General features: G+C 33.6%; 1 protein-coding gene across 3 annotated transcripts in view; it reads right to left on the bottom strand.

Annotated features, from left to right (window-relative positions):
* Nucleotides 1-24,893, bottom strand: part of LOC145934657 (disintegrin and metalloproteinase domain-containing protein 10) — a 64,914-nt gene that overhangs the window by 8,688 nt on the left and 31,333 nt on the right. For all 3 annotated transcript variants that reach the window (XM_083035269.1, XM_083035288.1, XM_083035278.1), the window contains 8 exons: nucleotides 6,436-6,679; nucleotides 5,658-5,783; nucleotides 4,770-4,957; nucleotides 1,895-2,035; nucleotides 1,657-1,781; nucleotides 866-994; nucleotides 547-715; nucleotides 221-390 (listed from right to left, as the gene is read on the bottom strand). In XM_083035269.1, coding sequence (XP_082891395.1) covers nucleotides 221-390; nucleotides 547-715; nucleotides 866-994; nucleotides 1,657-1,781; nucleotides 1,895-2,035; nucleotides 4,770-4,957; nucleotides 5,658-5,783; nucleotides 6,436-6,679 — 1,292 coding nt within the window. The remainder of the gene's footprint in view (nucleotides 1-220; nucleotides 391-546; nucleotides 716-865; nucleotides 995-1,656; nucleotides 1,782-1,894; nucleotides 2,036-4,769; nucleotides 4,958-5,657; nucleotides 5,784-6,435; nucleotides 6,680-24,893) is intronic.

The following is a 24,893-nucleotide window of genomic DNA, read 5'->3' as shown; positions in this document are numbered from 1 at the left end:
TTGTATAGTTTTTTTAAATAGACAATTAGCTGAAGTAAACACTGAAGAATTTGTACACTTGGATATTTGATATTTAATATTCAAGAAATTGAAAAGATACAAGCGCGCGACTGGAGAAGCTTGGAATTAAATTTTAAGAAGGGAAAGTCATCCTAAAATTCCCTCGACAATACAATCCAGCTCAAGTTCCATTTTTTTTTGTTGCAAGCCTCATACATACTTGACTAGGACTACACACGGAGCCTGGTGTGAGCGTGCACGGAGTCTGCCCGGGCGGTGGATAACGGCGTTGAGGAAAGCAACACGAGTCCCGACAATCCTCTTCCCAGCCGCAGTCGCACTCCTCGCCTTCCTCCACCACGCCGTTACCGCACAGCGATACTTGCGGCTCTGCAATAAACAATGCAAGCGCCGCCGAGTTATATGGAGCAACGGAGACGCGCAGAATAATTGGAGAAGAGCCAGATGTGGGACGTTCGATCAACGTTCATTTCGTTGCAACATTAACGATACACGATCGCGTTGCTCTTCGTGTATAAAACTCACCGGTGAAGCATCCCTTCGGCGAGCGCGCCTTGCTGTTGAGCACGGGATTTATGGCGTTCAGGCTGCACGGGCTGAAGCGATTGTTGTTACGCTTGTCACCGCTGGTAGCACGGGCGAACATTATAAAGTTGCCATCCTCGCCGCCCGGTGTACATTGTTCCGGATCGTGCTGGATGCGAGAGGACAATAAAACATGTGCAACGCATTTCACTCGTGTATATTGATGGAATAACATCGCGCGTATATATAATATCTCGCGGAATGTGGAACGTGTGTGGGCGTTTCAAATGCGATTGATGGAAGTGTATATATTACGTACCGGCGAGCCAAAGTTGTGGCCGATCTCGTGAGCCAAAGTAACGTGAGAGACCGCAGGCGGTACGTGCTTCCCGTAATTTAATAGGGTCACTATGCCGGTGTTGAGTGACTTCATGCTGCCGCGGTAATGCTGTAACGTTATTTCATTATCGATTATTTTTCGTTAAACGTTCGGTCAACGACGATGATACGTCGTAATAATAATAATAGTCGATCGAAAATATAGAACGTAAACGTCATCAATCATGGCATTTCCATATATAGATTAACTAATAGATCACACTGTGGCAAAGATGTACTTCAAATTTCATCGGATCGATTATTATATTTGTCAGGTTTTTTTCAATTAATTATGTAATACATAAGAATTAATTATAAAGTACCCCGCACTAATCTTATGTAAAATGGATTTTGATTAAATCAGCTGGTTTTTTCATATGTTATGACTTGCTGGACAAAAGATGCAATAGCATCAAAGCTAAATAATGGACAATTATTGAGTTACAGCCAGCTCGCAAAGCCCGAGTTTTTCAGGTTTGACTGATTGTAAATCAGTAACTGTCTATTATTTAGCTTTGAGCCTATTACATTTTTTGTTTAGTAGATCATAAGCTACAACATATGAGAAAACCAGCTGATTTTATCAGGATTCAAATTTCATCTATAGGGTTTCATATAAATTCAAAAATTCCGCACTAATCCTATATAAAATTGAATCTTAGTAAAATCTGCTGGGTACTTCTATCGTAAAGGATAAAACCTATCGCCTTCATTTCTTTTGCCTGCACTTACTCCGTTCTTCTCACATACGCCTCCGGCATTCTTCAGATCGCCCGTCCACGCCAATCCCAGGGTTCCCATTTCAAAGTCCCGATACGTGAACATGTAAGCCAGGCAGAACGCGTCATAATCCTCTTCTATAACGAGGCAAACGTCGAAGCATTATCAGTTCAATCGGTTTTCCTTCGTTCGAACGTATCGACATTGTGTCACACATTGAGTTTTAACATGAACAAAATTGTCCTCATACCTGAGAAGAGCTCTAAATATTTCTCCACACCGTAATTGCCCGGGAAACGATAATTAGGATCTTTCAGCGCGTCCTCGCTGTGCACCTTGACACGTTTTATCATGAAGCTGATGTTATCCGACCGACCGTCTTGATTGAAGTCTGAAAAAAAATACGACACTCTCTGTTCACAAACACCGTTATTTCTTATAAACTACATATTCATTACACGGAACTGAATAATAATTCACTTAAACTCTCGTATTATTCTACTCTCGTTTCTTGCTCTTCACGACTCCCATGTGATTACTGTTCTCTGATTCAAACAGAGTAATTTGCGTATAATATACAGAACTCAGTGTGTTATATGTAATGGAACAGTACGATAATGAAAATACCGTATGTAGAGAAACAAACAGGAAAGTGTATATTTTGCAGAGATATCATATAGATGACATATGTAATTTTTTTTAGAAAAAAAATAATTTATTAAGAGTTCTGAGTTATTTAGAACCATAGGAAGAGTTCTTGATAATTTTTAGAAATAGTTCCGGTCATTACGATAACGGAAATCAGTTTCAAAAAATAGGGGTGCCAACTTCACATTTTTTTACACATCGAGTTCTAATAGTTTTGAGCAGAGTTTTAAGGTTCTTTTAAATAGTTATATAGTTCCTGATTATTTTTTGAAAGAGTTCTACAATTTTTAGATAAAAAAACGTACCTTCAATATCGAAGATATTTTAGAAATATCAAATTCTCGTGAAAAACGTTAGAGTTCGTGATTTTCTAAATGTTTCGTAAAAGTGAGAGACGCTAATTAATACACTCGTCCTTTCGCGGATCGGCAAGAAGCGCGCGACCGTTGATCACGAACAATCGAAGAAGAGCACTGGAGGTGGAGCTAGACTGGCACTGCCAGATTCGGAATGCGCAACGATACGTCGCGCCGAGTCGTAGTGGTGGGGCATTGTAGGGCTCGCGACGCAACGTACGTGCGAGGTTCAGCGAATCACGTCGCGACTACATACCCCCACTAGGTCGGTGGAGCTAGACTGGCACTGCCAGGTTCGGAACGCGCAACGACCAACGACACGTCGCGACAAGTCGTAGTGGTGGGGCATTGTAGGAGTCGCGACGCAACGTAGGTGCGAGGTTCAGCGAATCACGTCGCGATTACATGCCCCTACCAGGTCGTAGCGATCGTGGTATATAGTCGCGACGTGATTCGCCGAGCTCCCACGTTGCGACCCCTACAATGCCCTCACCACTACGACCTACGACTCGGCGCGACGTATCGTTGCGCGTTCCGAACCTGGCAGTGCGCAGTGCCAGTGTAGCTCCACCTCCAGTGATCTTCTTCGATTCTTCGTGATCAACGGTCGCGCGCTTCTTGCCGGTCCGCGAAAAGACAAGGGTATTAATTAGCGTCTTTGGCGATTAATTATCGTATAAATCCGATCGCGTCGCACGTACCGACATCGTAATCGCGATCGCACACGTGAAATTGATCTTGTCGATCGTGATGAATCGCGCTCAATGTTCGTCTCGCTGCATCCTTCGGCGACTTGAGTGCGTCGCGGCGAAGTCGCTCTCTTGATCATCTTCGTTCGATAAGCCCCTGCGAAAAGTGGGTCTTGGAAAAAGCGGCGACGCGAAAATGGAGCTTCGGTTTTATTCGCGCGCGAATAAGCTCTCGCGAGTCTCGCGTTTTACCGAAACGCGTCGAAGATTTTGATAGCTAAAACCCGGGCGTCGCCGCGCGTTGCGAACGAAAAAAAAATAACGCAAGTGCAAATGTTTCGAAACTTGTACGAGAAGGAGGTCCGGGGAGGCATCGGGCAACAAAGGAGCAACCGTGAGGTGAGTAAATTTAAATTGTTTAATAGTTACATAATTCCTGATTATTTTTTGAAAGAGTTTTGCAATTTTTATAGAGATAAAAAAACATACTTTCAATATCGAAGATATTTGAGAAATATCTTCGATATTGAAGATACGTTTTTTTATCTAAAAATTGCAGAACTATATGTATATTATTGTTATTATTATTATTAGTAACATCGATTAACATTTTATTTTAGCAACATTTTATTTACGCAACAAATATATTCATTCATAGATGTATTATATACTTGTTCAACATTTAAAAAATCCTAAAAAACTAAGAGAGAGATTTAAACATTTCGGAAAAGTATTAATCTTGGAAATGCGTTATATTTTACACCAAACTTTTTTTATAAGCACAAATCTAGTTTTTAAGATTATACACACATTTGCATCAGAGAGAGAGATTAAAGTTTACCTTATATTGACCAACTTTTCAAATTAGATTTGGTACTCTTGCAGTGATTAGTTTTAGATGACATATTAAACTGCTATAATTACGTATAATATATGGACATTCTGTTTTCCTTTGTTTATTCTGATTAATTATTCATCTTTTTCGTAAACTAAAGTTTCGACCATAGTTCCATCGTTTTTAGCATATTGTACTAAAGTATTAACATATTAAAGCTGAATATAAACAAGAGAAAAATAAATTACTGCATCCTGTGTAATATAATGTTTGATTACGTAATGTTAAAACATTAATATAAATACATATTTAAATGTTAATAATTAAAAATCGAATAAATAATTCATTTTCTTGATGATTATTAATCACGCGACAAAAATGTAAAATTTCAGAAAATTTCCTTAAAGTTTTCCGGCACATTTCTTAAGAAAGTCTTAAAATTTTCTCGCTTTTTCTTCTTAATATACGCTGGCTACTAAATTAAATTCTTCTGGCGTTTTTCGTATTCCTTGACAGTTTTCAATTTTCCTGGACTTTTTGGACCAGCGTTAAATCATTTTCTCCAGACGATGTATTACTATGAAGAAAAACACTCACCCGTGTGTTTGTAGATGGAGTTGACTCTCTGCACGTGCCTCGTCATCACCTCAATACAGGCTTCCTCCGTGCCGTATCGCGTGAAAAACTGATGGTCCGCTTGCAAGTAGAGCATGCAGGTAGTTTTCCGAGGATCTACCGTTGCGCGCTTGTGCAGATGCCTCGCGATCCGATCTCTGTTGCTCACACTATGAGGACAGGGGAGAGAAATAGGGTCGCTTTTATTACGCGATGAAAAACGCCATGCTTTCCTCACCATCTGAGTTCCTAACTCCGAACGTCCGCTCGTCCGAATTCTATTTCAACTTTGCGATGTTCAATTCCGACTGTGACTTTCGTTCCCCCAGTACTTCACTAATATTGAATTGACCCAGAATAAAATCGACTAGCATTTCGCATAATGTTGAAATTTTTTAGCTCTTTCCATGTTTTCTTTTATAATTAAATCAGTTATTAAAAAAAAAACTTATAAGTTATAAGTTGCATTCGAGGACCATGAGAAGAAATATATTAATGTTACCGCGCGGCATTACATTTATATTTTTTTCTAATTTTTTTATACTTTTCAGTAATAATTTTTCTTATATATATATAATAAAAGTTATGTATATCTCGTATTAACAAAATATTAGATATATTTAGTATTAATTGTATATTATTGTAAAATAATGTACAAAAATTAAATAAAAAATTGTAATCTTATTGTCAGTTGAATAAAAAAATTAAATATAATAAAAACATCATTTATAAGAACATCAAATATTAATTGTGAAAAGTAGATACTTTTTTTTAGAATTATTCCGTCATAAATATAACTAACATATTATTAACGTACTAAAACCAGAAGAAAGATTCGGATATATTTTATTAAAAAATACAAATACTCACTCATCTATGTAATCCTCGTTATTCGTTTCCAATGTTAGTACTTTCGCGTTGTTTTCCCTCGAGTACAGAGCAACGTGTTCGCCGAGTAAGGGCTCGTAGAATGCCTGAGAGTTGTTATACCTATATCTGAAGAAACAGACAACGTACATCGTGAAGTTTAAATTTACATTTAAAGTTTGCTATATGAAGACTGACATAGAACGCGCATAATATATGATAATCCTAGCCGGCGGGAATTTTCTTACACGTGTCTAAATTATAGCCACATTTGCCAACAATATACGCTCTTTTGTCATTTCCTCTGTGCGAATACATTTTCATGAAATAGAACGGCAAAATGTACGCAAAATAAACTATCGTAATAAAAGTGTACTTATTAAATCTTTACCTGCTTTTAATTATATGTAAAATAAGTACATGATAAATTATGTGTAAAGAAATTTTCGCATGATTTAATTCATATGATCATATTAAAGTTTGCCATTTGATTGTTAATGTACTGTTAAAAAGTCACTTGTAAAATATTTTAAAGACTAATTCGAGTTCAATCTTCATTAGAGATATAATCTAAGAAATTCTGTGAAAAACATCGTCTCGTTTGATATCCAAACTAGAAACATAGTCGACCTGGTTTGACAAAAAATACGCCAAACGGGATGGCACGAAAAATCACCCATGAATTTTAAATCCTGTTACATAATCTGAAAGGAGATTTACGTCGTCGTCGGTCTACATTGATGATCGCTGCTTACTATTCGAGAAAACGGGATAGACTCACCTATCAAAGGAATCACGAAGAGTTCCCTCTTGATGCAACTGATGACTGGCACACGATGTATGCGGCGGAATGGTAACGTCGGAAGTACGATAAGCTATGCTGTGATAGGGCGGCGACGTGTCTTCATTTTTATTCAAATACCTACTCGTCGGCTCGATGTAATACTCTTCGAATCTGGTCACGACGCTACCGTCGAATAGACCATCTTTCGTAACGACGCCCTGCACCAAGGCGCTCTCGTCCTCTGTAAAGAGAAAAGAAAACGACGCCAGTCAATAAGAAGTAAGTAATCGAATTTATCGAAAGAAAAAGAAATTCCATCATTCAATAATGACAATTTTTATTATTTTTATAGTAAAAGAAATAAATCGATCCAAATAATATGGATAATAATTAATTTGTAATAAATATATATATATTGATAAAATTGTAATCTCTTTATTCATAATTACATTATAATTTATAAACCTTAACAATCATAAACGCTTTTTTTCTTTTTGCATAAAACTTATCTTTATCTTTATTGTTTTATTTATAAAATTTAAATTTTCTTTTTACATATAATATATACTTATTTCTAATAAATATATATTTGATGTCCCTTTTATATATTGTACTAAATAAAAACAAAGGCGCGCTACGCGCGCCCCATTCTTCAATTCTATATTAAAAATAATATTTTTAAAACGATAATATAAAGTTTATTTAAACTCAAATAATATTTTTTAAAAAATCAGCTTTTATTAAAGTGTTTATTTGCTAATTAAATTTTAAAATAAACATATGTTATAATAATTAAAATAATAATGTTGTAAATATATGTTATATAATACTTTAAAATCAAATAATTTTTTTTGACAGAAATCAGCTGATAACTGTCAAAAATATTAATCGAGTTTAAAGAATTACAAATTATTATTTCAAACATATTATTTTAACTTTTATAACAAATTATATTAAAAATTAATAAGCAAATTAACGCTTGAATCAGCTGATTTCTGTCAAAAAATATTAAATCGAAAATTTGATAAAAAACGTTTAAAACGTTTAAAAGTTTAAACTTTAAATTCAAAAATTAAGGCCTGTGTAAATCGTAGAACATTCGCTGAGGGCTCATTTTGTAGGTCTCGAAGAAACTTTTAAAATGCGCCCTCAGAAAATGTTCTACGACTTACACAGGCCTTAATTTTCGCAAAAAACATTTAAACTTTGAGTTCAAAAATTAAATATACAGTTAGTATTTATTTTATTTTTAATTATTCCTATGTGATAGATATAGATCGATCTGATCACGCATATTTAATAGCACTTCTCCATGGCAATCCGTCTTCTTTTAATAACGCTTGCACAAAAACCGCTAAATTCATTATTAATAGTTTTTGCAAAGAGGCGGATTCGCGTTGAATGTATATGCGATGTAACCCCAAGCTACCTTTTAAATCTGCGAAAATACGAGGGCGAACCGCGGTTGCAGGAGACTCGTTCCCACGGTGCATATAAAGTTACCGTCGGGGTAATTATATTTGTAGAAACCTTTATTCCGTGTCGGCGTGCTTTCATTATTTCTTATGAATTTTTTGCGACTTTGCCAAAGTTAGACAGGGCGCACAAGGCAAAAGAAAAGAAAGAAAGAGAGAGAGAGAGAGAGAGACGTTTGTGTAGTAACTTTTCGAACGGAATTAGAATGGATTGCCAGGTATTTAGGATACGGCGACGAGTCATAACTTCGTTTCGCTTTGCGCAATTTCATCTCCATTGGAGTAGCTCGATTTCCTGAACGAAACGACAGATTTCCGTGAAAATTTCTAGAAATCGAAGTTTGCTGTCACAGCTATGAGCAAGAAATTTCTTCTTGCTTTATCATGATTGTTAAACCACGATATAATTTTATATAATTTGAGCTATAAATATAAGCACACTTTTCTCAGTAAAATAATGTTTATAAATAATTAATTTTTTTCTGATAAATAAAATAGTGCTAAATTTGTTGGATTTTTAATAGATTAGTTTTAGATAAGGAGTTAAAATATTTTCGTCTTTTAAACAAAAACTTTGAGTACCCAAATATATATACTCTATTCTGTTTTATTTTCTGCCTTTTTGACCCAGAACGAATCAAGTACTGAGATTGTCGTTCAATATATGCGTACTTTCCTTCCAATATATTTTTGTAAATAAATTGCAGATTGAAAGAAAGAGAGAAGGGGACACGAGAACCTTGGATGTAGAAGATATAAGGAGAATCACGATCTCTGAGAATCGCCGCCTCTTGACTCGAAGCGAGTTTGAGTAAAACATGGGTGGATTCCAGAAATTCCAATCGTCAATCATAAGCGATATTCTGGACTATTACTAGAGAGAAGATAAATCGACTAAAGTGCTATCGCAAAGTCAGAGAAATTTACGGCCGCGTGTTACTTCCTACAAGTATAATTGTTTGGATCTCTTTGGTTGCTGGCGCGAAGTCGATCCGTAAATTCACCCCTCATAGTAATCGATACTCTATCCTTTCTGATAAAAGAGACAATCGCGAAAGAGATTTTTATATCGTAATATAATTTGACTCCTAGCTACATCAAAAGAAAATAATTTACGCTCAAATAAAAACAGCGCGTGAAAAAATACGAAAAAACTAATTAGATTACTCTTTGTCAATTCTTTTAAAATAAATTATAGTTTTCAATTTAAAAATAAAGATATTAAGTAAAATATCAAATTCTTATAATTTTAATTTAAATTAAAAATAAAAATATGATACATATAAATATATAAATTTAATAAATAACATATTTTAAATATTAAATAGCGGTACTAAATCAAATATCATTTTACGAAATAATTATTAAAACATATTTGATTTGAAAATTAAAATAAGCAATATTAGATATCAATTTATTATTAGATAATTTGATATTATTTTAATTGATTTCTATAGAAGATTAAAACAGACTCATTTTTGTCATATTGTAGACACGTCACTTGAATAAATATTAAAATTTTCAATATTTAAATATTATAACTTTAATATAAAATTTATTTTCTTCTTTTGAAGCTGAAAGAATTCAGATGACAACGAGAATTAATATCTAGATATTTCTTTCTTCTTTTTGTGTACACTTAAATTCGCTTTTAAAGTATTCCAAATTCTTTGTATATTTTTTGCATTTCTTTCTATATTCTTTCCGTATATTCTGTAATTAAATTTTTGGCGAAACTATAATTTGCGGTATCATTTATCTCACAGTTCTTTAATATTCTCTTTACATAATGTATATATGTATATAAAAAATATATATCGCAAAATAAAAATTTCATTAAACTATCACATAAACTGAAATAAAGTATAATAGAAAGATTTGTTATTTATATTTGCATCCTGCAATCTAAAAAAAAAGATCACAAGTTACAAACTGCTTATGAAATTCTTGATTAAAATATACCAAGCGATTTTAAAATATACTGTGAGAATATTTGCTCCTTTCAGACTGCAAGAACGTTGTCAATTAGAACTTAGAACTTAGGAAGGAAAGAAATGCGCGATATCGAGATGCCTAGCGAATTTAAGATAAAATTCCATGGTTATTTTTTCTATTAAAAAAAAAAGAGAGAAAATCTCCTTTTCTCTTTCTCTATGGAGTTTCCGCGACTAATTCGATCCCATTTCTCGCGATAGCGTAAGCGTGAACGGCGATTCCCCGCGGACGAGTTGAAACGTAATCGATGTGGCGACGGTATCTCTCTCTCTCGATGGGAGATTGCCGATGAAAAGTAGACCTCCCGCGAGAGGTTCAATAGCAGAGAGAGCAGAGTTTGGATGGAAGATGTGAAAGGGGAGAAAAAGTAAACGCGCAGGAAAACATGGGGAAACTCTAGGCTATAATATCGTCAGATTAAATTCGGTCATCCTGACTTTGACATAGGTTGAGATCAGATCTTCTGATCTGTGAATTTAACTATTACGATAACAAATTAAATAATCGATATATCGGATATCTCTAAAGTAATAATTAATATAGCTCGCAAAAAAATATATTAAAATATTTTATTTTAATTTTTTTTAAATAAAAACATTATTTAACGCTACAAAGATATATAATCGTATATGCACTTCATCGATTTGGATATTTCGAAATACATTTGTTAGCGCATAAAAAATCCAATGTTTCAATTTTTATGTTTCATTTTTGACTGCTCTGATGTAGCAATAATTACTTCATTACAGTTCAACCGTGCATCAAATAAATAGTTTATTATATATATTATTTAAAAAAAAGAGTGTGAAGAATCAATAATTTATAAGCGGTAGTCTATGAGCATTCGCGCTTTTGATAGCATTTCATCTGGGTTTTTTTCCACGTTTGATAGCTCAAAGAAAAGAACGCGGCTTAATCTGCAGCGAACGAGCGTGAGAGTTCACGCAAGTGAGAGAAGCAAACGGAAGGAAATTCTTTTTCCAAAAAAGACAGATGAAGATAAACGGAGAAAACGCGATCATTAAATGGTAATTAACAAATACATTAGGAAAATACTAATTACACCCAGTACGATCGTATCAACGTGGCGTTAAAGCGAGGAATAAAAGCAACGACCATCAAGGGTGAAAAAAAACGGGTTGAAAGAATGCTTTTTCTTCGATGACGGAGGACCGAGAAAGATGAAGATGAACAAAATATAGTGTAATTAGATGATAATTAATAAATACTTTAGAAAAGTACTGATTATATGTACAAGATAAAACTTGTAAATGATTTAAAACAAGAGCAAGATAAAAATGTAAAAGAAAAGTGTGAGAAGAGAATTGAAAGAATATTTTTCTTTTATGAAGAAGATAAAAAAGAAATAATATATGATATAATCGCATAATAATTAATAAATCTATCAAAACAAATATACACAGAGAGAATTTTCTCTTAGAATTTATCTTGAAAATCATGGTATTCATGGTAATCATGGTAATCGGGGGATAATATGTTATGGAAGGAATTTTAAAAATGTTTGATTAATTTTAACATACTTTTAGTAAATTTTACTATACTTTTAGTAAAATTAATCAAACATATTTTATATTTTATTGTGATAGATATTAGGTTTTATTGTAATAAATATTAATCAGAGAAATTCTCATAAAATTCTTTCCATATCATATTGTCCCATGATTACCATGATTTTTAGGGTAAATTCAGAGAAGATTTTCTCTGTGTATAGATTGATAATATAACCATACCATATAACAAATCTTAAATTAATACGCGGCAATAAGGATAGAAAGAAACCATAAAGAATAAAAGGAATATGGTAATTTTGGAAAGAGCGTGGTATATTATTTCTTTCCTATAATAATTTCTTTTCCGTCAAGAACGAACGAAAAGATAAAAATAAAGAACGTGGAAATTAATGAACAGCGATTAGAGAGAATAGCGATTACAAAGCAAAAAATATGAATGCTGAAGCAGGCATATGAAGCAGGAGTCATAAGAGCAGGAAACAACATGAGGGAATGAAGAATGAACAAAAGTACGAGGATTACAAAACTGTCCGCGTATGACCGCCAGTGGTGTGCCCTTTTGATAGCTTTTGTCCGGAATGACCAGACTGCCGGCTGCTCGAGAGGGAAAAAAAAACAGAAAGGAAGAATCTGCGTCCTGCAGCTTAATCGAGTCTCATCCCGACGCGACAGTTTGGACAGGCGTAAAGCGGATAAAGTAGATCGTGCACGTCGACCGGGGAAAATAAAGAAAAATTGATACAAAAAAATATAGGACACGTGTTAGACCGCGAGATATGCGGAAATAAATAGAGGAAAAGTGAAGTACGATGAAACGCGGATGTATGAAACTTTTGATTGTCATTTTGTCGCAAGCATCGCAAAATTTTACGTCAAAATTTGTAATTATAAATCCCCTTTTCTTCCCTTCAAAAAAAAAAAACTTCATCTAAATTAACTGACAAAATGAAAAAAATTATTACACATAGCTGGATAGACGACGTGTAATTTTCGAAATCGCGAAACTTCATCCGAGTACAAAACTGCTGTTTCGCGAGAACTCTCTTCTATTTTCGCGCGACGTCGTTCAAACATATATTATACATATTATGTAGTGCTTTTATGACGCCTATGTTATATTGACCAGATCTCGCCTTGAGTGCACCGGCGCGATAGAAATCGCGGTGTTAAACTCGCGTCACAATCCGGCTGCCGACTCATTGTACGTACGTGTACAACCGTGTTCCAGCTGTGGTGTATGCTGGCGATTTATCAATTATTCATCGCGGTGTTTCGCGCGTTCGCGAAACATTATTCAGCGCGGTTGCAATAGTCAAATTACACGTTTACACGGTTTTACGCGTCGACGCAAAAGGCGAGAGAAACACTTCTCTCCCTCTCTTTCCAGAGAATCAATTTCAAAAGTATAATTCGGGGGGAAGAAGCTGATCAAATTAAAATGACTTTGAGACGAGGGATTGAATGTAACAGATGAGAGACGGGGAAACCGCGCGGAAAAGAAGCAGAAATCGAAGGGATGAAAATATTTAATTCATTTACATGGTGCTGGCAATAATGGCATTGCCTTCAATTTTTAACAAACTTTAATTGTATTATAAATATAAAATCATATATAAATAATATACTAAAATATTATATATAGCTTATAAAAATAAATGACAATGAAAATAGGAGACATATGTCATTTATTAGTTACAGATTCCTAATGTAGATTCAGAGAAAAGTCTTACATCTAGCGTGTAAAAAAATTAATATTTAAATATCTAATAAGTTATTTATTCAGATTTACATTTATGTAAATCTCTCTGAATTGAATAAATCGATAGAGGGATTCGGCACAAAAGTTGGAGAGAGATTCTAAAAATTGACTTTCTAAAATAATTTTGAAGGAAAAGAACCACTCAAGTCTGAATGATTGTAAGAGCCCGGAGTGAATAGAGATAAAGAAAGAGGACGTATACGTGTGTGAATGTGTAAGTGAGAGAGAAGTGAGGGCTAAATTCCCCCTGGGCAATATTTCGAATAGGGTGAAAGAGAGAAAAAGAAAGCGAGACACATATACAGAGAATGAGAGAGAGAAAACGAGCGTAGGAGGATCATAGAGAAAAAAAAACCGATAAAGGCGAGATACGCAAAAAGAGAAAGCTATCGTCGATAATTAATGAATTATTCATGTTCGAATTCGTTTTTATCACGCATTGTAGCGTGTTTTCGTTCATACTTATTCATCGACGGGCTCATCCGACGATTTGGTGCTTCCGCGATGAAACGTTCTCGTTGGCTAACGGCCGTTTGAGAGCGCGATTTAATAGTCTCTCCTCTCGCCGATCAATTCAGGCCGAAATTCAAGCCTTGCAGTCTGCATTTTTCAAACTTAATACGTTCGAATTTGACGCTCCCTTGGCGAAACGTGATGAAGAGTCCCTATCGCGATTTTTTGTTAACTTCGATAATATCGCGTGTTATGAGTTATCCGGCTAATTAATCATTATAAGTAGAATATAACAGCAAGCAATTGTCGCAGAATACTAATGAACGTGTATGTGAGATATAAGGGATGAAAAATTATATTTATATACATTAGTTAAAAAATATCATTCAATTTCTTTGTCAAGTGCGAATAAAATAATTATAAAATCATTTAATTTCAACGACCTACGTTTAATATAAAAATGATATTAATGTGTGAAAAGGCTCGCGTCAAAAATAAAACAGGAAATTAAAATGCAGCATCATTATTATTTCGCACGGCAAGATGTAGCGAGATTATCTGCCGCCGGCGAGAAGAGAACAAAAGCAGCGTCAGAAAGATGCGAAAATGCGCATCTCTCTCCCATCTAGAGATGCTTAATTCTCGCAGGAGAATCCGCGTAGCAAGCGAACCGTTTGGCTCGGTGTAATCCCGAGAAGTGGCAAAGCGGATCTATGGAAACGGAGCGACCGCCCTAATCGGAGAGACGAAGAAAACGAGGAGAAAGAAAAAAAAATTTTTTTTTAAACAAAGAAAAGTTGACAGAAAGAGAAAGAGAGATGCAGAATACGAGAGAGGAAGGAAGGAAGGGGATGTGCGATCCGGAAAAGTGCGGCGATAAAAGGGATGAGACGAAAAGACGCGCGCTCTCAAGCGCGGAGAGGGATGAAGAGAAGAGCTTGGCAACCGGGGAAGAGAGCAGTGTGTTCGAGAAGGTTTGCGAGGAGCTTTCACGGAGGAAAAGCTCTCTCGGACTCGTTAGTGGAAAAATCCAATTTAGAACGCTGAACGGCTAACGGATCGGTTCGATCGCGACGCGTCCGTCGATTCGCGACAGCGCAACAATGCTACACGCACGAGAAAGCGCGACCGAGTTTTTACGCTTTATCGATCAACAATCGGATTATGGTAGCGGAGCGACGATCGCATTCATTTGAATCGACATGACTTAGCTAGCGTCCAATCCAATTTCCACACGCGAGAATCGAGAGAATTTTCCTCTTCCGCGTATTTTTTTTCTCCTAAAAAAATTTATAATCCAGAACGCGCTATATAAATTAAATTTATAAATAAAATATATAATACATATATATATATATATATATATATATATAATATACACAGAGAGAATTTTTTCTTAGAATTTACCCTGAAAATCATGATAATCGTGAGACAATATATGATATGGTACCATGCAGTTTAGTAAAATTAATCAAACATGTTTTATATTTTATTGTGATAGATATTATTATTTTTATTGTGATAAATATTAATTAAAGAAATTCTCATAAAATTCTTTCCATACCATATTGTCCCACGATTACCATTTTCAGGATAAATTCTAAGAGAAAATTCTCTCAGTATATAAATAAAATGTCGATTAATTAATTAACATAATATTACTGACAATTCTATCTCAAATTGGCAGATTTTGTGTAAAACAAAGCAAGGAGCAACAATTATTATCTTGAAGTTTATAAATTGCCTTCGTGCGTGTACAGAGATTAATTCAAAAACTCTGATTCTAGATTATACTTTTATTGTAATGTAAAGTTACCAGCGGCATGATAAAATTATTTCTATACGAATGCGTAACAACAAACTCTCTTTTTATCTTTGTTTCTTTCGCGCTTTATATTCTAATTCGTTTGGCGCTCTGTTTAACTTCGATTCTCTCGTAAAAGCGGTACATATGGATGGCCAGTTTCGGCCGATCGTACAAAACGTAGACATAGTGAAAACTCGCGCGATTGCTGCATCGAAATACGCAGTGAAAATCGTGGCTGTGTAAAGTGGTCTTTTATCGGTGGTTCTTCGCATATATGCTCGCATTCGCAGAGCGATATGCAGCGAATAGCACTTGAATATCAAATTGTTTCGCGCAATCAGACTACAATGTCGATATAATGTTTGACAAAACTTGAGACAAAGAGGCTATATAAGCGATATATTTTGAATGCGCAAGTCTAGTTTTGAGAATTGCACTTTATAATTTTTCATCCGTCTCATTCGTATAAACATCAAATTGCGAAATAATTTCGACTTATATTTTTTATAGAAATTCTGTTAAAAAGTGTTGTAATTTACGTTTTGCTAAACCCCAGGTATGTGTAACAATTTAAATTGAACTTTGAAAATATAATTTTGCCCTCAATTTTTCTTCTAATTGTATGAAAAATTTTATTGCAGTTAATTAATTCAAAAAGTCGAACGATGATATATAACGTAGTATAAATGTAAATCATCGCCACTATGTTAAAAATATGACGCTGTATATCTAATTTTTTCAAGATATATATTACAATCTACTGTCGTAGATAACTCTTCGTTAAACCGTGCCCAATTTCCCATGCAGCAATCTCTTTGAGATTGAAAAGCATATCGTAATTTTCTCGTCTTACTCTCGTCGACCGATTTATGTCTCGCATAAAATCCTAGAGATGTAGCCGCTCTATTAGCGTACTCGTTTGATTTATTTTTATGTTTCTGAGAGTTGATTATGAATCCTGCATAAAGGGAGAGAAAGAGAGAAATAAATAAAGAAAGTGTATGTGTAATTAATTCTTACTGGGAGAATAATAGAATTTTTCCAATGACTAAAATTAATTTCTCTGTGCAATGTATAATATCATGCTTATATTATTATAAATGTGCACACATATTGAAAATATTTTTTCGCACTGTCTTGTAGGATTAACGTAATCGAAAGTAGTACTTTTGAAAAGATATTGCGACACTTATTGTTAGACTAATGAGCGTTGCTTAACCCTCGATTGACCTATTGCGAGTTAAACGCACGAAATAATTGTCGACGTAATGTAGGGGCACAAAGCACACATGTTCCTACACGTATATGTCTATATTCCAAGTACTTGGTGTTCTTGTTGATTTGCGAATCTGCCCTGATTGTCGATTTTGCAAATAAATTTAAATTGTATTAAACCTAAAATAAGATAATGGATTTGATTTATTGGCTAGTTTTATTATAGAAAAAATTTCGCGATTCGTAATTATTCACGTAGACATTGCTGAAGAGTGTCAAACGAATTACCTAAAAGATAAACTTGTATCGATAATTTATTTTCATTTCTGTGATTACATATATGTATGCATATAAAATATTACTTTTATAAAATATGCTTTTTTAAAGCAATTCATGTAGCAAATGATTTTAATTTGTATAATTATTTTACATTCTAATTATAGATTAAAAAGATTTTATTTAATAAAAATTAATCCAGACAATATTGATATAGAGTATTTTAATTTTATTAATTATTCGCGAATTTTAAAATTATATTTATTGCCAATTAATGCAAGCAGAAAAATATCTCATTTAAAAATGTATGTTATCGCTGGACTGTTAATTACGCAACTTCTTTTCATTCTAGTGAGCCATTGTGGTATAATACGTATCATTTATTAGTGTTAATATAAAATTAACGCTACTTATTATTGCCACATCGATAATTACAATTATAATCACAAGTGATTCAGTAATAAAACAGAATCTAATAATTTGAGTCCAGTAATATTGACGGTATTAAAAAATATTATATACATATAAATATATATATGTATATATAATAAATATAAAAAATATATTTTACATTGATTATTATTGCATTTGTATTTTATATACGAATAAACATATAAAGTTCGTGTTTATATATTTATAAAAATAAATTTCAAATTCGATAAAGTGTATTATACAAATTTTATTTGCCTCTTGATTAAAGGCGACGTTCATTCTTTCGATACTCCCGCTTGCTTTGATTAATCGACTCGCAAGCAAGGAAAGCGATGCAATCTCACGCGACGAAACTAGTTATTGTTTTTCTCCGTTTTCGACACTCGGAACGACGAAAGTAATAAATATTCCGCTCTTGATCATCGCGGCAAATTACGGACCCGAACGCGCACAGGTCGTCGATATATCGACGAGCATATGCCGGCTAGTTTGTTAATTGACTATTGGAATACATGTCATTAAATCGGCTCGAATTACGTTGCAGACGGAAAAATCTGACCAACCGCCTCGAATCGATATATTCATTTACTTCGGTTTTATATTCAAAAACTATACTTGATTACGAGCGTGTTAAATAGTCTGACGTAGACTTAATATATTCATATTGATCTATAAATATAAAAAATATCTTTGCATATATAAAAGTAAAAATATAGTTATTATAATTGTAAATACTCTATAAGTATGGTTAAAAGTAAAAAAACTGTTCAAAAAATAAAAATAAAAAATCATTATTATATAATATTAAATTATAATTAATATTATATAATTAAAGGTTTTTTATTCTATTTCAAAAACAATTTTTACTTCTCAAAATAAATATAGCGTTACTATACTTTTAGTTGATAGAATAGCATTGTCTATTACTTAAAAGCTTCGCGGTAAGAAAGTCTGCTTTCAAAGCAAAAGCAGAGGCGGAAATATAGCGGTGAATATAAAAATGAGCCGCAGCGCGTCTGTCAAAAAATATCGCGGAGGCTTATTTAAATGCGCGAATTTTACATACGGTGATTTGCAAAGAGTGCATTTCGAAAATTGCATTTTCTTTTATCAGCACTTGGGCTGATGTTTGATAATAAGCGATATAGTTCTAAAATCTTGGCTTAATTAGCCAGAGTATAGCCATAACTATAAACTCGCATTCCTTTGTCCCCGTAATTTGTATCCTTCGAATGAAAAGCGATATATTCCGCTTATGAATATGTCAAGACAAACTGGCGACCAGCCAGAAGGACTTTCATCCTACGATCGTGACTAATCTCACCTAACTTACTACCCTTTCGCGTTCTAGTTGCCGCGTCAGAATTCTTAGTAAATCATATCACTTAATCAAGCACGCGTTATGATTTATTCGCGTGCTATAAATTTATTACAAAAAAGATATTACGAAAAAATTCTGTGCCACATTAAAAATACTCCAAATACACAAGAATCCAAAAAGATACTTGATTGACCAAACAAATATAATAAGAGAAAATTAATAAAATGTATCATAAATTGTTTTATGGAGAAAAGAAAGAGAATAGAGAGAGAAAGAGTATGATTTTAATTATTCAATTACAAGACCAAAAAAAAATATATTTTATTAGTTTAATTTATCATCTGTTGACATCTGTTTACATCAAGATCAAATAGAATTAAAGCATATCATAGCATAAAATAAAAACAAGTTCTTTCTAATGACAATATTAATAGCGTGCAATAAGATGTATATGAGAATTGCATGGTTTAAGCAAATTGAAACTTGGGAAATTTATGTAAAAATCTAAATCTTCTTTATATCTAATCGAAGGTGACTTTTCTTTCAACATAATTTTGCGGATGAATTATTTATCAAGATATTTAAAACACAAAAATATCGAGAGAAAAAGAACTCTAAATTTGCCAAATATATCTGTATAAAAATATAATGCAGCATTTAGATTAAAACGATTAATTTGATAAAAATGTAATAATACTCTGATATTCCTGCCTTTTCTTCTAATCGTATATTAATCAACCACAGCCCACGTTAAGTGCACACTTACAAATGTAAAACAACAAATTTTGCAGATAGCTTTTGTGTTAGCGAATTCACTGTCAAGAGAAATTAGAATCATTTCGACTGTGAAGTTACCGTCGAAGAGGCTTTCCTTCATCAAGGGAACAAAGCGGCGGGCAAACGTTTCGGCAAATATATCGTCCGTTAAAGAGTTAAACTCGCCGCAAACCCGTGGAAACAATGGCCATCGCGGTAAGTGCATTTTGTGCTAGGAGAGATTGCACGGCGCATTTCGCCGTTCGTGTTGTCGCAGTTCGAATGCCGTTCTGTCGCGCCGCATCCTACGATATGCCAAGAGACGAAATACGGCAAGATATCGTTATAGCTATTACGGGAGAACACAGGGCGGAGAGAAGACGGGATTGGCCTACTTTCCAACGAGGCTATACCCCCGAAGGAGCACGGAAGAACCGACATTACTCGCGGTACTTTGAAATTTCGTCTATTGGGAGACGACGCAGGATTCTCCACCGACTATGACAAATGGCCCGGCAATTTTTGCGTCTCGTAAATCCCCTGATCGATTCGCAGACACCATCGTCGTTCTTGCAACGCGAATATCTCGCGAATATAGCGGTCTATTTCGAAGAAAGTATGTCGCCCATCCGGTGCATAGCAAGATGACAATATGTATATCCAACATCTTTATGACAAGATCGCTTACCAAAAATCGTTATGTATAGATTTTTTTACTAATGACTTTACTAATGTTTTGAGTCCATTCTGCCGATACCAATATAACGTTAAAGTTCGAAATTAAAACAAATCCAGTAAAATTTTAACAAATATACAAATATTTAACTAATTAAAGAAAATAATCGATCACATTAATATTTTTAATTTAAAACATTTTAAATTTAGCGTCGCAATTAAATTGTTAAATTTTATTAAATTCTATAAATTTTGAATAGTAATTAAACGTGAAATGCAATAGTTCAAAAGAGAACGAAAAGACAAATTAAAAAAAAAACCAGAAAAGATTAAGAATATTTATCACAAAACAGAATTAAAGATATTGAAAGTTTGATACTAAAAATTTTAAACAATAAATCTATTATTATTCTGTAATCTGTTATTTAATAAATAAGTACGGATAAATTTGTAAGATATAATAAATATATAATACTCTCTAAAGTCAGTCCTAATATTATCCTAAATAAATTTTTAATCGGTAGATTTAATTCATGTTAAATAATCAATCGCAATCGACCGATTCTGTTAAAACATTAAAACGTATTGTAAATATAACACTCAAAAAATAGTATATATGAATCTAATATTCATTCTATTATAAAAAACAGAAAAAAGTATAAAGAAATATTTTTAAATTTCTTCACTATAATTGAAAGCATATCCTTCTGATATTTTTGACACTCCTCGCTTGCAGGAAATACTACAGCATACTACAGATACTTCATATTAGAAAGGTGAAGAAAAAATTTAGTAGAAAACTTTTATGTTTAACTCAGAAAACTTCTACATTTAATTCGGGACTTGTCGTAAAAGACATTAACGTTCAAGAGATTTGTGGTCGAGAGTAAGATTTGTTTGGCGGAGATTTAAACGAGCGCGCTTTGTCCGTAATTGAATTTTAAGTATTACAAAACTCGCGACACAAAGCTCACACCAACCCTTTGTTTTGCGTGAATAAATACAAATACTTGAAAATTTATTATCCTTTTTTTTCCTATTTTTGCTCAAAGAAACAAACAAAATGCATAAACGGATTATCTCGCATCCATCGCACTTTATCCTCTCATCTACATTCTTTGATCAATCTGATGTTGATTTTTACTTAACTCAATTGGGAGCAAAAACATTTTAATAGACTAATTTCTTTCAAAAATTTAGATGCTTTCAACACTATAGATTACACAGTAAAGAATCTATCAAATAAAAGATTACGCGCAATTTCATAAATTCTAACAATATATAAATCATTATATCTCTTCATAAGAAATTTTTAAGATATTTTTCACAATTATTATTGCACTCCTTGAAAAATAATTTGCATTTTTATCCCAATAAAAGACGTAATGTCGATACGACTCGAACATAACACAGTAAATATTTTATCAGCATAATATCGCGCAGGCTGATGTAAGTTTGTGCTCGTTCGCGAACTTTTCAAGATGATTACTTGCTAATGGTACCGAGTATTCTCCATTATCGTGAATCGGAAATCGAGGGTCCTCGGATATGCAATTACACACGCGTATACCGTCAATTAGGCAAGTTTAATCGCTAATCGGATTATCGTTGATACGCGTTATCCTGGACCACTGCTGGCGCCGGCTATCAGGCCCGAGTTTGCAGCCAACCAGCTAGCAGATTGTGGCGATTTGTTGGCCGTTTACAATGCGCGCGGACGCGGACGCGAATACGCCAAAAAGTCTAATTAATTTAATTACCGCATCGCTCTACGTGTAATTACTAATTTCGAATGTCGCGCGGTTGCTTGATAAATTAAATGACAGTCACTCTGAATACAACCGCGCCTATGTCGAATCATTATATCGCCATTTAGCGTAACAATTATCATAATATGGTTCGATACTGATTATAATGATCTTCGCAATTACCTACTATTATATCGTGTAATTTTGTAAGAGATTTTTTAGAGATTTTCATAAGTTTCGTCTTTTTGTCTTATAAAATTCCCTAGATCTTCCAAAACAGTTTTATAATTTTTTATTTTGCCAAATTTTCTTGATAACATTCTGCGATTTAACAACGAAACGATTTAATTAACACTAATTAAAAGTGTGAATTAAATCGTTTTAATTTTCTTATAAAAAGAGAAATAAATTTCATTTTAAAAACGATATTAATTTATAATAAAATAGAAAGAGGTAACAAAATCTCAATTATTTGTTGAAATACTCTAGATCCATCCTGATTTTCAGGAGGAATAAATTCTCCCAATTTTATCGGTTTTTCACGAGAAGTGACAACTCTCTCTGATATATGATGACATGATGATATCGGTACATGTATAATAATACGCTGTTCTGAATATATATTGTCACTCAACTTTGTACAGAAAAAATATTTCACAGATAGAAAATATAAGTTGATTAATGCAAAAAACATAGTAATATCCACATATTTAAAAGATTAAAATATGCGATATAAACCAGGAAGATTACATAACGTTGTTGCGACGAATATTATATATGTAATAACATATAATATAATTTAACAAGTTTTCTGACAAAAGACATATATAAAGAAATGTTATGCCTTGAAAGTAAATTGGTTTCTTCTACATGTTAATTTATTTCTGTGGGCCAATCATAATTTTATCCTCCTTTTTTAATAATATCTTGCAAAGAAACATAAAATAGTAATACAGAACGTTTTATCACGATTTTAAAATAATCCAAAATTTTGAATTACGCAGAATAAAATATAATTTAAAGGATATTGAAGACAGAGAAAATTGCAACGAAAATGAAAATAATTTGAGTTTCGCAATGATGTAATCGGTTATAGCGAGAAATAACGTTATCCCAATTAAAGCTGTCGCGAATGGGAAGAATGTACACGAAGATAATTAACGATTTCACCACTTTGCGATCGCATGTATATCCCGATAAGCGAGTTATCTCGTCCTTACCGCTTTATGCATAAATGCGAATAAATTACGTGCCCGTTTCTCTCTAACAGCGGCGGCGGGTAGCATCGAATTGCTTACAGCCGGATCCTATGCATCAAAGTTCGACATCGAGTGCAGCTCTCGACATTCGATCGTGAAGGATTAATAAAGTCTTGTCTCTTGTCCATGCCAGAATCGACGGCTCTTTTAGTTATGTTTAAAGGAGCGACGGACAAATGAGTCTTGTCTCCGTATTGAGAACAAAAATTTGTTTAAATGAACAAAACTATTGATTGTCTTCGTATGAACAGATATCAGATTGAACATAAACAAATAGCATGTTTAACGCGACAAATTATCTTTTAATAAAATTTAGCGTTGCATCGATATACGATCGATTTCGCGATTGTTTGCAGTAGCAAAAATATCGGCTTTGTAAATTCGCACAATTTTTTTTCTCACTGTGTAAAGTTATATTTATGTAGCATGAGTTTTACGAATGGTTTTCACGAGTAAGCATGAGTGAACGCATAGATTCAGATATTGCACAGATTAAAAGCGCGCTTGAAATATACGAGCATGAATGCATAGATGGATTTCTGGTAAAGATGAGCTTATATTATAAAGGCGCGATTAAATGAATGTATACTCGCGATGAAGATGCATTTGTATCGTGAAAACACGAGCGAACGAATACCGGCAAACGAATTGATTCGCTGTAAAGGCATTCACAAGTATGAATGAATTTGTTATAAAGGTGTATTTACGCTATGCGAGCACGAATGGTCGAATTTTGTTATGTTGTGACGGTAGTCGAAAGAAACAAACGAATTCGCGTTCATTCGCGTTCATTCTAGCAAATCAGCAAAAAAAGCGTATGTATAAAAGCGGAATATAGCGAACAGTGAGAGAATGTGCAGATCTGAAATTGTGTGTATCTAAAGAAACCGCATTCGATATACAATCTAATTTCGCGCATCGAATTTCGATGTGAATTAAATGGTTCTATCAGGTAAGCTTGTACATTTCAATATTCCATATACTATATGCGGTTACTGTATCGCTATTATAAGCTACATTAATACCATTTATTGATTTGACATTTTGCTCAGATAAATATATATAAAAGCAAGTGTACAAATAGTAAGGATAAAATAGAAAAATACAATCCATACTACATTTTATCGGTACACAATTTTCAATAATTTGAATACTCGTTTATATTCTTCCTTCATTTGTACCTTTAATTGCTCATATATATTTTATGCGATAATCACATCTATCTTTTAACTCGGCATAATTAATTTATTTTTTGTCGATAAAAAAAAATTTAAAAAACATTTTGTACCTCTCTCTTTCTCTCGTTCTCTTTCTTTTCTACATTTTTACCTTATTTTTTATATCATCTTATTTTATATTTCAATATATACAGAATGAGATATAGGTATACGAACGAGCTCGGGAATATTGCACGAAAGACCTGGATCACTGACGTAGAAGGAATTCATCTGCAGTAGTTTAAACGTTTCTATTACGAGCAGGGGAAATAGCTGGTGCTCGTGTGCAATGCAAACGCACCTTAAGGCTTATAGTGGTTATAGTGAATGCACGTTCCGAGGGGAAACTCCATCCGGACGAATTCGTACCAGACATCGGAACTAATCAAATACATTGAGATAAGTCAAGATAACTATACTGGTTATCTTCGGACCATCACTTTTTCGCGGACTAATAGATTATATAGACTTTAAATGAGCTCATTGTTCGCGTAGCAATTTTTAAGTTATTAAAATCCGAGACATTCTCATCAAT

The sequence above is a fragment of the Prenolepis imparis genome, unplaced genomic scaffold (assembly GCF_030444845.1).
Source record: "Prenolepis imparis isolate NDT839.2.m4 unplaced genomic scaffold, iyPreImpa1.0 SCAF_1, whole genome shotgun sequence".
NCBI lineage: Eukaryota > Metazoa > Arthropoda > Insecta > Hymenoptera > Formicidae > Prenolepis > Prenolepis imparis.
The sequence above is the reverse complement of the archived record's forward strand: the minus strand, read 5'-3'. Positions and strand labels throughout refer to the sequence as shown.